Here is a 14,493-nt window from a genome sequence, read left to right as displayed (position 1 = left end):
AGCAGGAGGTTTGAAACCACAGTGAAACCACTCTGACTTCAGAATTCTAGTATGCAAAGTTGATGTGTTCAGATTCTTTGCTTCTTAGCTATATAATTGCTAATATAAAATAAGTACATGCTTGCAGGTTTCAAATATGACTATGTGTGGGTGTTGATGCCCTAAAATTTCCAGGTTAAAACCATATACAGCAGGTTGCTTGTAAGGGGCTTTGAGAAAACATCAGCAAGTCTTGCATGAATAGTTCAATTAAGATAACAATAAAATGAGAACAGTTTTGCAGTTTTACTTTCTGTCGATTCTCATAGGAAAACACAACATTACAGTCATCTTATGCCCAAGCTGGATTTCCAGGGATATCATAAAGGCAAAGTATAGGTGAGAGAGTTTGGAACTCAGTAGCACCAAAGCTGTTGCCACTTTTGACTGAGGCAGGGTGCTCTTAGCCAGTTTATCAGTGGGATCTTGCCACGAAGCAGGAAAGGAAATGTTCTGAAATGATTGCTACAGCCCTGAAACAGAAACTGATTTTTCTATCCCACCAGTATAATATCTTTCACAAGCTGGTGAACTTGGAACAAAAAAAATGTGAGTTTATAGGATATAGGGCCATGATTTTATAAAAGAACTCTTTATTTCCATGTAACCCCAGCTGTGCAGAATAGTGCTGATTACATGGTAATATTTAAGTTTAGTAAGAAATTCCTTGCTTGAAATCAATTTTGATACCCATGTAGAGTGCCTAATATACCCTGGATTAAGCCTTTTCCTTTTAAGCAATCTGTTTTTCAGTTGAACGGTGTCTAAAATTAAAAGAACACTTTCTTTTACTGTTAACATTTATAAGTGAATTTGAGCTCCTCAGCTGCAAGGACATGACATGTTTTTACCAAAACACCTTTCTTCTGTATGTTTGTGTCTCTCTCCTAATGTTTTTTAAAAACAAAATATAAAATCCAGCCAGGCATATCAGCTAGTAGATTCTCATGAAGCTCCTAATGCATCAACACATTTTTGGTGAGCTCTTAAGTGTTTAGCTGACTTAAGCAAAAGTTCAAGAGGTTTATAACTGGATCCCAGGTTTAGTAATCCTAATTAGACTTCTTTGGCCTTACTGTGCCTTATTCTGTGCACAGATTTCATGACTGATACCACACAAAGCTGTGACTGAGATTGGAAGCTGTTTTAGTTACATACCCATGAGTCATGGAATTCTGTTTTCTTCATAGAAATTAACTGTGCCATCTCAGAGCTCTTCTCCTCTGTGACATGTAAAGAAAGATGATATTTTTTGACAGCTACTTTGAAATAATGCCTTTTGTTTGCCCCCTTTTTTTTTCATATTCACTTGCCCCTTCTGGTTTTTTTAAATATTGTTGGAAATATTTTTGGGTACATTTAACGTTATATGAATATACACACTTTTAATATCTTACTGTATGAAAAAACTCGTGGTTTACTTTTGTAATACGTTTCATCTCTTTTAGATACTGTGCAATGGACCAGGAACGTGTGTTCCTATCTGTGTATCTTCTCTTCTTCTCGGGCTTCTAGGAATAAAGAGAGCAATCATTGTGTATGTGGAGAGCATCTGCCGTGTGGAAACTTTATCCCTGTCTGGAAAGATTCTTTACTACCTTTCAGATCATTTCATTGTTCAGTGGCCTAATCTAAAGGAAAAATATCCCAAGTCAGTATATCTTGGTCGAATAGTGTAACAGGGGAAGACCATCTTTAATTGAAATAAACTCTGCAAGCTCCTCATTGAAGAAATGGATTCATGTAGCAATTGATTTTCAAGAATTCCTGTTAAGAAATTAGGCTGGTACTGGAAAATGAGATGATAATAAAGATATCTCAACTTTTAAGTAAAATTTTTGAGTAGTTGTGTTTATTGCTCTAATGTAGGTCTGTTCACCAATATCCTGTAATGGCCTTAAGTCTATGCTGTCTCTGTTTTCATCTAGTTTTTCTGCTATGTGAATGGCAATTTTTGTCTACAAATAAATATAGGAATTTGTATGAATGTAACATTTCCTGTAAGGAAACTTTGTGTAGTTTTCTAAATTGTAAGCAACCAAGTCTTTTTCTAGCACAACAGACTTTATTTCCTGTATGCTAGCAGTGAAGTCCCTTGTGAATCCTTAGAGTATAAAGGAAACAGTTATATTAAGTTGGCTTCATGACAGTTTGTACTCTACAGTCTTGCAAAACCCCCAAAGCATTAAGCCAGTATCATTTTTCCTCTGGTTTTGTCAAAGCTGTCCTTATAATTTGTTGTGCACCTTTTGAAAATTGTTGCTTACTTCTTAAGATAAATTAAAAGATGACGAGTGTCATGCTACAGGCACAATACTTACTGATTTAAGAAGTACTTTCTTCAAAGGTTATGTGCAAAAATCCTTACTGGGTTTACATCAAACTGGGAAAACTGTCACTTGGGAAAATTGAACTGGTTCAAGCTCTGAAATATAGGGAGAAGAAAGTTACTATCAGTAATAAGGAAAAGAACAGAGTTTCCCTCTCTTTTCCTGATACAGCTAATTTTACTTTCAGTATATCCTGTTTTCTCATTTTAAGCACCTTACTTTCAGCAGTACAATATGCACTTAAGACTTTGTCATGAAAAATGGTATTCTGGACATTGGAACAACTTGTAAAAGGCATTTTGTTGGAGCTAAGTGTGTGAAAATCTACTTCAGCATTGCACATTCATCTGGCAAAGTGCAGTTCTACACAGTCCCACCTATAAAGCAATATAAACACATCTGTCATCTGTACACACACAGCTATGTGGCTGGCAACAGAAATGTATACAAAGAAGAAAGCTCAAAGAAATGTAGAAACGCCCTACAGAGTGCACAGCCTGACTCTGGCAAAACCAACAGCAGCTCCTTGCGCTGCCGCAGGAGGACACAGCCTCAGGAGCCTTTTCCTCAGTGTTGGATGTCAAAACATTGCAGCAGCTATTCTGGTAGGGAATGGAGGGGGGGGTGGAATTTAGCTGAACAGAAACTGTGGTTCTTGCCATTGGGAAAGAAGAGTCCAGAGGAATAGTCTGCTCATTCAGAAAATTGTTAGAAATCACCAGGAAATATTATGCAGAAAACTGCAGTGATGACATTGTGAAGCCCTGTGGGGCAGCCAGCAGTTCTAACCTGTCCAACAGGCTTAATAATCCTCAGCATAAGTAGAGTCCCTTGATGTGGTCACATGCCAGTTCAGAACAGGGAGTTTTTCTGGTTTTTAACCAAGATTATGTCTGAAATTAAAGAGCAGTTAATAGGTTAAGGCTATGTGAGAAGGACCTGTGCAGCACATACTGAAGTCCTTGAAAATTACTTGGCTTAAGTAAATCTGATGTGTCCAAGGACTTTTATTCCCTGAACTGGAGTGAGGACTATCTTATCGTCACTTTCGGCATAGTGCAGACAGTCTGATAAATTGGAGATACACTGGATTTTATTATGGCTAATGGTAGTTTATTTTAGATTAGTGCTTTCTGTGCTGAATCTTGCTTTGAATCTTGCTTTCTGTTTTGCAAGGGAACTAGAGTAGAGGGGAAGAGAACAGAGGCAGCCTCTTCCTCTGCTCCGGGTAAGGGGCAACAGCACAGGATCAATGCCCTGAGGCTTAGAGAAGCATGAGAAGAGAAAGGCAATGAATGGTTCCATTCATACACCACATCCCGTGCCTGAATTAGCCCGCTGGCCTGGCAGTGAGGCAACTCCTCAACTGCCTCGTCTGTAAACACGGCCAAGGCTCAGACAGCGCCGAGTTCACATGCTGCTTCTGTTTGGAGCAAGGCAGAATATGGCCCATCCTCACCCTGCAGTAGATTTGTAGCTCACTGAACACACCTCTGACTGCTTGATTATTCCATTTGTGCCCTGCACGGGGCAGGATTTTGGGGTTTTGGTGTGCTTTCAATCTGTGGGTTCATAAATTTGGGGAGTCTGCCTTTGAACACTGGGGAGTTCCAGGAATTTTCTTCCACCTGTCACCTGCATGGCAAAGACTACTGCTAAAAGAAAGCACTTGCCTGTTCAGACTTGTAACCTCCCATATAAACACTCTGAAGGTAACGGTAGATTTCTTCACGAGAGGCTGTTCTGAAAAACTGAATTGCCCCAGGCCATCTGATGTGGAGGAGTCTCATTTTCAAGGACTTGGGAAGACTTTTCCCCCTTTACCTCGCTGCTGGCCTTTTGGGGGAGCAAAGTCAGGAGAATCTCTACTTGTGTTTCCCCAACAGCGTGTTCTTTACTCTGTTTGGTCAACCTGGGAAACACAGGTTAAAGTGGGTTTTAATCCAGGTAGTTGGCACTGAAAACTTGGGCTAGAAATGACCCAGAAGTGTGTAAAGTTGAAGCAGGTAGAACTACTCAGGAGAGCTCAGAAATGGAAAGATCATGGCCTAACTGACCAAAGCTTGCAACAAAATGCTGAACCACAGACACAGGAGACAGTACAGAGAAGAGTTCTGGCTTGAATTCTCTTAAGGGAAGTTTGTTATCAACTAGATTGACTTTTCCTTGCAAAGATTATCTCAAATAACTGCTGCTTCTCTCCAAAAGCACAGTGGAGTCGAAGCAAACTAGCATTTTGTTATTGAGTTGCTCTTTCTTATCTTTTGTTTTTAGTAGGTGAGTACAACCAAACAGTCATTGTTCTAGGGAAAAACTGCATTCTTCCTGCTCCCAGCATGGAACAGAAAATGGCCCTTCAAGGGTCTAGCCAAAGACTTAAAGGTCACTGACTGGATTCCTTACGTTTAGATTCTTGTGTTTTGCTGTGTCTTATTTTTTCCCTTCAATACTAAGATTGTGGCAAACACTTTGCATTATGTACATGAAGGACATTTGGAGTGAAATACTTTGCCTCTTTTTTCTCCATTTCCAAAAGAGGAAAACTTAGTATCTTACAGATTTAAAGCAAAATGGGGAAGAAATATATTCTTAAAGAAAACAGATATGATTTTATGGAAATATCATCATCAAAACTGGCAGAGATTCAAAAGGGAACAGAAGGCATCCAGAAATTCTTTCCCCGAGTCCTAGCCTGGAAGCCAAATTCTAAATGAATTTTAGTTATCAGATTGTTTTATCTAGACATGCATTAGTTGACAAATATTAAATATTCAGAGTTGCTTCTCTTTTAACCTGGTTGTCTTCTAATGTAGAGTATATAATATACATTAAAACAGGTTAATTTAGTTTTAGGAAAGAAGAAAATGAAGGTAAAAGAGGAACACCAGTTAGACTGTAATAAAATAGCTGTATCAGAAAAAGGTTGACTCTTGATAAAAACAGTTTAAGAGATTATTTCCATGTTATACCAGAAGAAAGCTAAACAGACTGATCTACTTTTGGCCAATGGTTCAAATTTCTTACAACTCAGCAGTAACCATTCCAATAAAGTTGTACTGTTCTGTAACATTTTGTGAAACATTAAGGATTTCTGAGGACAGTAGTCAAAGTCTGAAAAACAACTTCTGAAGTTGTACTCACACAATTCTTCAGCCACCTGTTTTTTCATGCAAAAACACTCTGTCATAACATAGGACAGTTAATGCCTTGGAACAAAAGATTGCTGTGTACAAATAGCACATAGAGGATTTTAGGCATGCAATTGAAAATGATGTTTGTAAAGCAAAAAGATGTACTTGTATCTGTGCAAGGGGCCCAAGAGCATACAATGACCTAGTATGACCATCTTTTCCATCCTTTTCTCACCCCAAAAACGAGTTTATCAGTGTGCCTTAGCCAGTGTGCTATCACAAACTGCAGCCAAGCAGCAGCCAGCTCCCCTGGGACAGGAGAGAAAATAGGCTGTCTACATGGAACACTATCTTAGAGACAGTTAGAGAGTGGAACTTGCAGAAAAACCTTTAGTTTCTTTAGTCCCAAGTGGCACAATCCACATTTTTGCCCCACGCTTCAGTCCTTCACAAATAGCTAAAAGAGACTTGCTGTCACCATTTCTCTCTAAAAACTGCATCTCTTAAATCTTCTTAATGGAAATGAAGGGTTTTAACAGACCCTTGCTAGATGTCTTCACAATTGCTCAAACACATTGTATACAGAGTAATTGTGTTTCCCTTCAAGTCATGTTTGTGTTGCCTTTCCCCCTCTTGATTACACCTGAAACCAAGTCAGTTTTTCTTCTTTGAAGGAATTTCTGCTCTCGCAGCCCTTGGAATGAAAACAAGAGTACAAGGACTGTACCTGTGGCCACTCCACTTCTGGTGGTTGGTGTGCTTAGTAAAAGCTGACACAGACTAGTACAAGGTCATGCATGTCATAAATGTCAAAATTTTTAAAAGTTGCTGTTTAAAATTTGATTTAGAATCTACTGTGCAAATCAGAAACATACTTTCTTTTTTATCTAACACTGGCTATTTTAAGACAGTGTAGCAGGGATAAGCAGTAAAATTCTCTTCCTAAGTATTTTCTACAACAGACTGTGATGCCCCTTCTAACATTGTAGAGATCAGAACACATTGCATTCATATTGTCCCTATAATGCAATTTACATGTTGGCTTGGTCACAGGTAGAGTATTCCCTTCCAGTCAAGCAAGAGACATCAACAAACATGGTGTGTGTAAGAGCTTTGATCACTGGGGTAGTATCAGACACTTACCAGCATTAGGAATAGATCATACAACCCTTAATCTACATTTTCAGACTGACTTCAGGAAAGTAGTTCATGTAGGTAGTTATGAGCTGGTTGTTGACTTTAGTGTTTAAGACAACCATTCCCTAGGACATTAGTTTTTATTTATCATTTCATCAAAAATGATTTTCCATTCATTAGCAATGCTATGTGAATGGAGGACAGTTTACATGTGATGAACATACAAAGATCATTTAACTGAAGCTTATGTAATTGGCCACAATGTACTGGTGGGGTGGTGTCTGTATTATGGGACCAAAAACACAGTTCAGAAATTGTACTACAGAAAACCAGAGCTTTCAAAAAATTGAATGTTTGAAGAAAACAAGTTGTATTTTTGCACTAGATCTGACAGTCATGGACGTTAGAAAGCTGCTAGTACATTTGAACTGTTCAGCAGAGCACACACAAACACTGTGTAAGGGGTTTGAAGGAGCTCCCTGGCTCTCTAACAGTACTTTGATATGCCTCTCCTATTGCTGGCCCAAGGGGAGACCACATACTGTGCCAGTAAAGCCTTGGTTGTTCTAGGAGGTTGATGAGGATCTAGGAAAGTAAGCATCCCTTCAGGTTGTTTACAGCACAAATTGAACCTAGACATTTCTGGAACTTGGAGGTGACTTTTTCCAATCATGGTACTTCCTGATAGCATACTGGTAGTCTCATGACCAGTATTGTTGAAATCAATAGGAAGTACATAGAGGCAGAGGTCATCATGCAGTAAGCCACTTCGTAAGGGACAGAATCTTGCACAAGAATTTAGGAAAATCAGTAGCTTTTGCTGTGATAGCTTGGGACAGCATTTTCCCTCTGCATTGCTGTTTCATGCTGCAGTGGCACTGGAGAAGGAAATGAAAGTGACATGTGATACAATCAGATCAACCTTTGTTGACATGCTTATTTAAACTCAGGTGACTATTCTGCACAGTGTAAGAATTCACATTTAGAATTTCTTAGCTTTTTCTTACTTCTTCACCCAAAAATTTTAATGTGCTTTATAATCCTGTTAATGAGTCAGACAGAAATATGCATGCAACAGAAAGCAATCTCACATTTAGCTGTGCCAGTGAGAGGCTTTAACCATGCATGCATCTATAAAAAGATGTATTTGTTGATTGATAACATCAGTTTTACACATACCTTATGTTAGCTTTTCTCATACCTGAGGAGCAAAGCTAAACAAGATGTTTGATATGTTTGTTATTCTGTAAGAAGAGACAGACCAGGGGCTATAATAATATTTAACAGACAAAACTGGTGGAATGTTTCCTGTTTCAAACAACTTAGTAACACTTTATCAATTAAGATATTATGCATATTAAGCAAGTCTATCATAAACTGATAAACTAATGAATGGTAGCAGAGATGCTAGCCCACTGTTTCACCCAGAATGTTTCATTTAGGGGTTGGAGTGCTTTTTGTTTCTTTCTTTGTTTTGGAGAGCTTTTTTGAGGGGTGTGTTGGAGGGGGGAGAGGGTTTAATACAAAAGTCAGGTATTCGTGACTGTGCAATGAGATGACCTTCCGGACTGTACTGGATTTAGACAGGTGCTTTAAGAGATTTTTGTAGAAACTTCAGAAGGAGAAGAAAGAGAATATTCATAGATTGATTAAAATGTCCTTGCGGTATGCAGTAGATAATTTTTAAAGGACTCCATAACACAAAGTTACAGTATGTTATTTTGAGATCTAAGAAGTATTTTAGAGCATGCAGTGAAGTTGCTGTGCATAATCCTGCCCCTTCTAAGCATTGGTGCACAGTAGGCTCATAAAATCAAAAAACCCTCAACTTGGTTTAAGAAAGAGTGAATATTTGTAACATTATATCAACAGTCAGATCTGCTCGGTTAGCATTACTGTAAATTCTACTTTCAGCTGCCAGTAGTTTGGCAATTAGTTTCCTGCTTTATTGTTAAACACTGCAATTGAACTCTGCTGCTTTTCATTTATGATCCAGCTTGGCATGTCAGCTGACACCAAAATGAATGTCCTAACCTCCAATTCAGTGGCTTAAAGGATATCTCCCCAACATTCACTGCCAAGATGAAATCCAGAAATTATTATTCAGCAGCAGTAAACAGGGCCTGTTTTTGCAGGCAACCATTTGTAAAAAAGCAAGCATGACAGCTGGGAATTACAGATAATGTTCCTTTTATATCCACACTGAAAAGCAGAATATTAAAAGTAATGCTGCCATATTTGTAAAGAAGCACTTAAGTGATATCTTAGCAGCTCTGCATTAATATTTGAAATAATTACTTTAAAAAGTAACCTTGCAGTAGGGCACACTGCATCAGGTTAGATACAAAATAAGTATCTTCAAAAATTATTGGCGGAAGCATCTCCACTCTTCTGTCACTTACAGATAGATGACAACCATTGACAAGGAGAGGTAATTATCTCAGAGCACAGTCAGAATTCTAAGCATATTTTTCATTTAACTCCAGACTAGAAATAATTTTTGAAAATCTTCATGTAACTTTTTCTTTGAATAACAAGAATAGATAGAATAGAAATTTTTTCTCCCCTCCCACCCCCATGAAGTTCTTTCAGGTTTGTTGAGGATTCAGAATATATAACATAAGGCACTTAAGCTTTTATACTGTGTAGACTGAATTTACTACTGGTGCTGAACTGTGCTGGCTGTGATGTAATCAAAATTTCTGGAATTTGCTCATTTGCCAAGCTTTTCCTCTGAAAAGTTTACTGTAGAATGTATATGCAAAATAACGTTATCTCTGTTTAGTCACAGTTTTAACCTCCATGGCCAGAATTCTCCTTTGTGTTTACAAGTAAACACTATCAGTACTTTTTACTGGCATGAACTCTCCCTGGCCCACACCTACATTTTTGGAGATGGGAACATGTGGGAACTGCAGGTACAAGACTGAACCATCCCCAATACTGCATTTGCTACTGAGCAAGCACACCTAGCATACAGAAAGTGTATCATATTAGTATCACTGAGTTTCAAACAACAACTATTACTTACATTTAGACTTAAGCAAATAACTGCTTTAAATATTAAATCTTTGTTCCAGTTTGGGAGAAAAAAAAAAAAAGGAGGGGAAAAATACTTCTCCATAGAAGGGGAAAAAAAAGGCAAACCAAAACAAGCAAGCAAAAAAAAAACCACCCAAAACCTACAAAAGAAACCCCACACCCAACATCTTCTGGAAATTCTGAAGTTTTTGTGGGATGCAATGCGAGCATAAAAAGGACAAGATTAATGATCTGGGATAAAGTGGCTAAAAACCTCAGGATTCTGTATTCTGGTACAATCTCAGTTATCTGAGCATCAGCTCTTCCTAATTCCCTTCTCTCCCCCCAAGTCTGAATCACATCCTCTGACATGTACTGAAGTACATTAACAGTGACACGGATTATTTGAAACCTCTCTTATTCAAACAGATTTGGGATAGGAACTATTGTAATAACTGAGTCTCCAAGCCGTGGTAGCCAGCCTCTGGCTACATGCCACTGTATCTCAGCTAGTCATTCATGTGCAACACTCAGCAGTCTTTGCTTCTTTGCACTATTTCAGTCCCAAATAACCCTATAAAGCACTCTGAGGATCACTCACTGTGTATTATTTTGCTCTTGAAATTATCTTAACTTCTAAGTAAAGCTTTACCATGAAATTTCAAAGAAGGATAATGAACTAAAGTTAACAAAAAGATAAAACACATCACATTTCCTTAAGCTTGTAAGAATACCATGTCAGAGGTGGAAAATATTTCTGATGAGGAATGAGTCTCATTTAGAAAATACTGCCTAGATAATTAGAATTGGAAGAAGTCATGGAATTAGGCAGCAAGGAGAAAGTTTCTGTTCCTTTTTTCTATATTCAGATTTTGATTATTAAGACAAGAGTATGACTGGGTAATTAACCAACCTTTTAAAATATTACCCATGTTCAAGCATAGTCTTGTTCCAGTAAGTGAGCATGAAGATTTTAACCATCAGGAAACTGACCTGTTCATAGGTCAGTATGTTTTAATAATTTTGTGATTAGCATCCAAATAAATGTTTGAATAATGCAACATGAAGTTGCATTAAAAAAGTTACTATATTAAATCTATTCCGTTCTGAGGTTATTATTGGGGAACACAATGGAGGATGAAGAAAAAGACTGGCATAACACACCAATCCTTGGAAGATCTGAGTTTGTCCAGATCCTGTTAAGAGTTGCACTCTAACAGAAGCAAGGAAAACATGCTTGAGTGTCATAAAAATCCAGTTTGGGGATTCAGAAAGGGAGATAAAGTGTTGAAATCAATCTCAGATCATGCTGAACAGGCATCAGTCAAATGGTAAGTGTAATAGCCTCTGTCTGCATCCTGGAGAGACAGAAATTGCTTCTTCAAAATCCATATGTGAAAATTTATGTTTTGTATGCATATATGGCAAGTTTAAGTGGTAGCTAAAAGTGAAGAATTATGGGAACACAAAATTACTTTTTTCTCCCTTCCTCTGATTCTCTACTAGGGTGATGCCCTCCAAAATAGCACAGAAAATTGGCTCATGAAGCTTAATAGAAAAATAAGGACAGTTTCAGGCTTCAAAATCATTCTGCATTATAGTTAACACATTATAACATTTTTGTATCCACTCAGAGTTTAAGAAGAGTGGAACACTTACTTAATATCAAGTCTGGATAATTTTAAGGTGTTCAGCCAGCAACTCCTTCCCATCAGGGCAGTGGTTACACATGACTTTGAGTGGTCCCTTGGGTCCCAGAGCAGCAGTTCCTGTGAAGCTGCTCACAGCAACAGCTTGTGTGAAGACCACTTGGTATTTCTGTCACTAGAGAATTGCAGTTGAAATACTGTTTGCCTGTTGGCAATAGTTGTGCATATGCTTGTCTTTGCTCCCTGCCACCAGGAGGAAAAATTCTGGTGTGTGCTGGTCAGTTGGTCCAGGCCTCAGCTCTCTGACATCCAGGGCTGCCAAGGAAGTGGCTGGATGAACTTCAGGGAAGTTTTAAGAAATATCAGAAGCAAAATAATTTAGAAGGAAAGGGCCACCATTTTATTAGGTCCAGTGTTTACAAGTAGCACAAAGATACAGTGTCAAGTTATTTGCCTACCTAAGTCTTCCTTAAGTAGAGATATGAAAGCTAAGGTGTTTTTTTTCTTCACACACATGAAATAAAACAAAGAAGAAAGACACACAAGTCTTGTCTTCCTCATGAGCAGCAGTTTTAGTAACACACACTGTCCCTGCAGGCATTTCCTTTGTGTGTTTTGCTATATTGTTCTCACAGCTAAACATCACTGTGAAATAAAACAATGGCTGCTAACACTTAGCTTGCTGACAAACGGAATCAAAGACTTCAGTACCTGTAGGCTGGTGACACAGACTGTCTGCAAGTGTTTAGGTCCTACTGATAGAAAAGTGAAATCATCAAAGAAGAAAATTTTTACTGTGAGTGTGGTAAGACATGGGAACAGGTTGCCCAGGGACATTGTGGATACCCCAACCCTGGCAGTGCTCAAAGCCAGGTTGGCTAAAGCCTTGAGCAACCTGGTCTAGTGGGAGGTGTCCCTGCCCATGACAGGGAGGTTGGGACTAGACAGTGTCTAAGGTCCATTCTAACCCCTTAACATTCTGTGATCCTATGACATTCTATGAAATAAGAGAAAGAAATGGTGCTCTGACCTACCTGCTGCAAGTTAACAAACTGCTGTTCCAGTGCTTGAGGAACAGAATTGTAAAATATGTCAGGCATTTTCACTGCACAGCAAGCAATCTAAAGTCTTTTGTTGCCTTCTGCTTGTGTACTGGTTTTAGCAAACCTTTCACTCAGTCAGGGGGGAGGCAGGGAGGTACACATGATGACACAGGACCCCAGCACTAATCAGGTCACAGGTAAGTTGTATTTTTAGGTTTTTACATTAGCTCTATCATGGAGCATACTTCAGCACTGAACTATTCTTCTAGCTATACCCCCACTGATAGGAATGCAGCTATCACATTTTAAGGGAAGGTCATGAATCTCAAATAAAAATAAAAAAGGAGGAAAGTCTGCCTTAAGCTTATTTATCAACAGCTAGCACCACCAGAGAACCAAAACTCTGCTATTTTCATTAAGTTATGGGGGACAGATGACATCAGTGTTAGAATCAATTAAAAAGTGATGGATTAAGAAGCAAGCATTTTGATATCTTAACAAATGGAATATATTGTTTTCTTTAAAATAAAGCTTATTCTCTACAAATACAAATATGTAGATAAGTCATTCACTTTAGCAAGTTCTTTTATCATAAATGTGAGTAACATTTATGTCCTTAAAATTAGATACGAAGGGGAGTCTTTCCTCAAATTAAGACTTGAGCTCCCAGTACTATAACTGTCAGAACTGATGCTTAAAATCCCTTCTCAAATCAAGGATTTCCATCACAACACCCTTTCAAGAAAACTCTGGGTTTATATTTCTTTTTTTTTTCCCCCTACTGCAGTATTTTAGGTTTGGTCCTATGCAATTCTCTGAGCATTTTGGCATCGCGTGCATCTCTGAAGACATCTCCATATAAGGGAATTTACTCAAGCAACATAGGGAAAGCACAGAACACAGATATCAGATAATAATTCCATCAAGGCTGAATTTGGCCCCATGATTCAGTTTGTGGTATTTGAAAGAAGTCCGTTTACTCAGTTTTTCCAGATGTTGATTTTAAGACACTTAAAAGTCTTTTAGGTAGAATTAGTGACTGTCAAGAAAATGTTGTCTTCTGTAGTCTGGTACAGACGAAAGAGGAGTGGGCTATGAACACCTCATACTGCCTGTAATTGTTCTACAAGGCAAGAGGATCTCTCATGGGATGAGAATAGTCTGTTAAAGTAATAGAGAAGCAATGCAGCACACATACAGCATGACAGGTTTAATTAAAGTACCAAGAGCAGCGCTGCATACCCCCAAAATCTTCCAAAATAATTAGCACTATGAGCACAGCAATGTTTTAAGTAGGTGTTTGAGGTACTATATAAACAAACATTAAACAAGCATATGTAAGGCATGGATTATTTTAAAAGGAATCCTAATAAATGAAAGGTCAAGGACTGATTTGGGTACTGCTAAGGCTCTTCTGTAGAGTTCTTATTTTGTAGCTTCAATGCTACTGCATGTTGTACTAATGTTTGGTCTTAACAGACATCAACCATCGGGAAGATGCAAGTCTTACTGGAGTCATAAGGTCTATTTACCCTACATCAGTTTTAATAACTTTAGTTACATAAATTAATTAGACTAAAGCATTACTGAGTGTTAGTGTCACTACCATCCTGGGACAGGCCATTTCACAACCCCAGGAGTAGTTAACACACTGATGTGGGACAGGGCAGCCTAGGAATGACTACCCCAATTTCAAGAGAGTTGCAAAAGGGCTCAGGTAGCTCCATGCCTCTTAGCTGAAGCACATCAAAGGAGAAGGGAGCAGTACTGCCTCACCAGGTCAGTACACTCACTCAGTACTACTGGTTCTCCTTAATCCATAGGAGATAACATAGTTATAACTCAGAAATCTCAGAGTATCCTTCCCTTTCTTCAAGCACCAGGTTATTGGAAAGCACATTCTTTAGCCAGCTGCCCCATGAGTTACCTGCAGGCCAGTGAGCTCCATCGATGGCAGTGCAGTGCAGTGCAGCACTCCCTCCTCACCGAAGTCACCTCCTGTCCACACCAAGCTAGCACAACTTGCTGCTTTGATTTCTTCCTGCACTCCAGCATTGCCAAGCACTGTAGCTTCTGTCTCTCACCCAGGAACCTACTCCTCCACTCCAGGCAAAAATCACACTCATGACCACAAACACACACC

The 14,493-nt window shown here is 38.7% G+C and overlaps 1 protein-coding gene across 1 annotated transcript in view; it reads left to right on the top strand.

Moving 5' to 3' along the window:
• ALG14 (ALG14, UDP-N-acetylglucosaminyltransferase subunit) overlaps positions 1 to 2,080 on the top strand; it is a gene marked incomplete at its 5' end in the record, with an annotated part of 21,248 nt that extends 19,168 nt beyond the window's left edge. Inside the window, one exon of the mRNA XM_009079994.1 lies at positions 1,488 to 2,080. Within this exon, the coding sequence (XP_009078242.1) occupies positions 1,488 to 1,718 (231 nt within the window). The remainder of the gene's footprint in view (positions 1 to 1,487) is intronic.
• Between the last annotated feature and the right edge of the window lie 12,413 nt (positions 2,081 to 14,493).

Source organism: Acanthisitta chloris, unplaced genomic scaffold (assembly GCF_000695815.1).
Source record: "Acanthisitta chloris isolate BGI_N310 unplaced genomic scaffold, ASM69581v1 scaffold41808, whole genome shotgun sequence".
Lineage (NCBI taxonomy): Eukaryota > Metazoa > Chordata > Aves > Passeriformes > Acanthisittidae > Acanthisitta > Acanthisitta chloris.
Note: the sequence above shows the minus strand (reverse complement) of the source record. Positions and strands in the feature narration are given on the sequence as shown.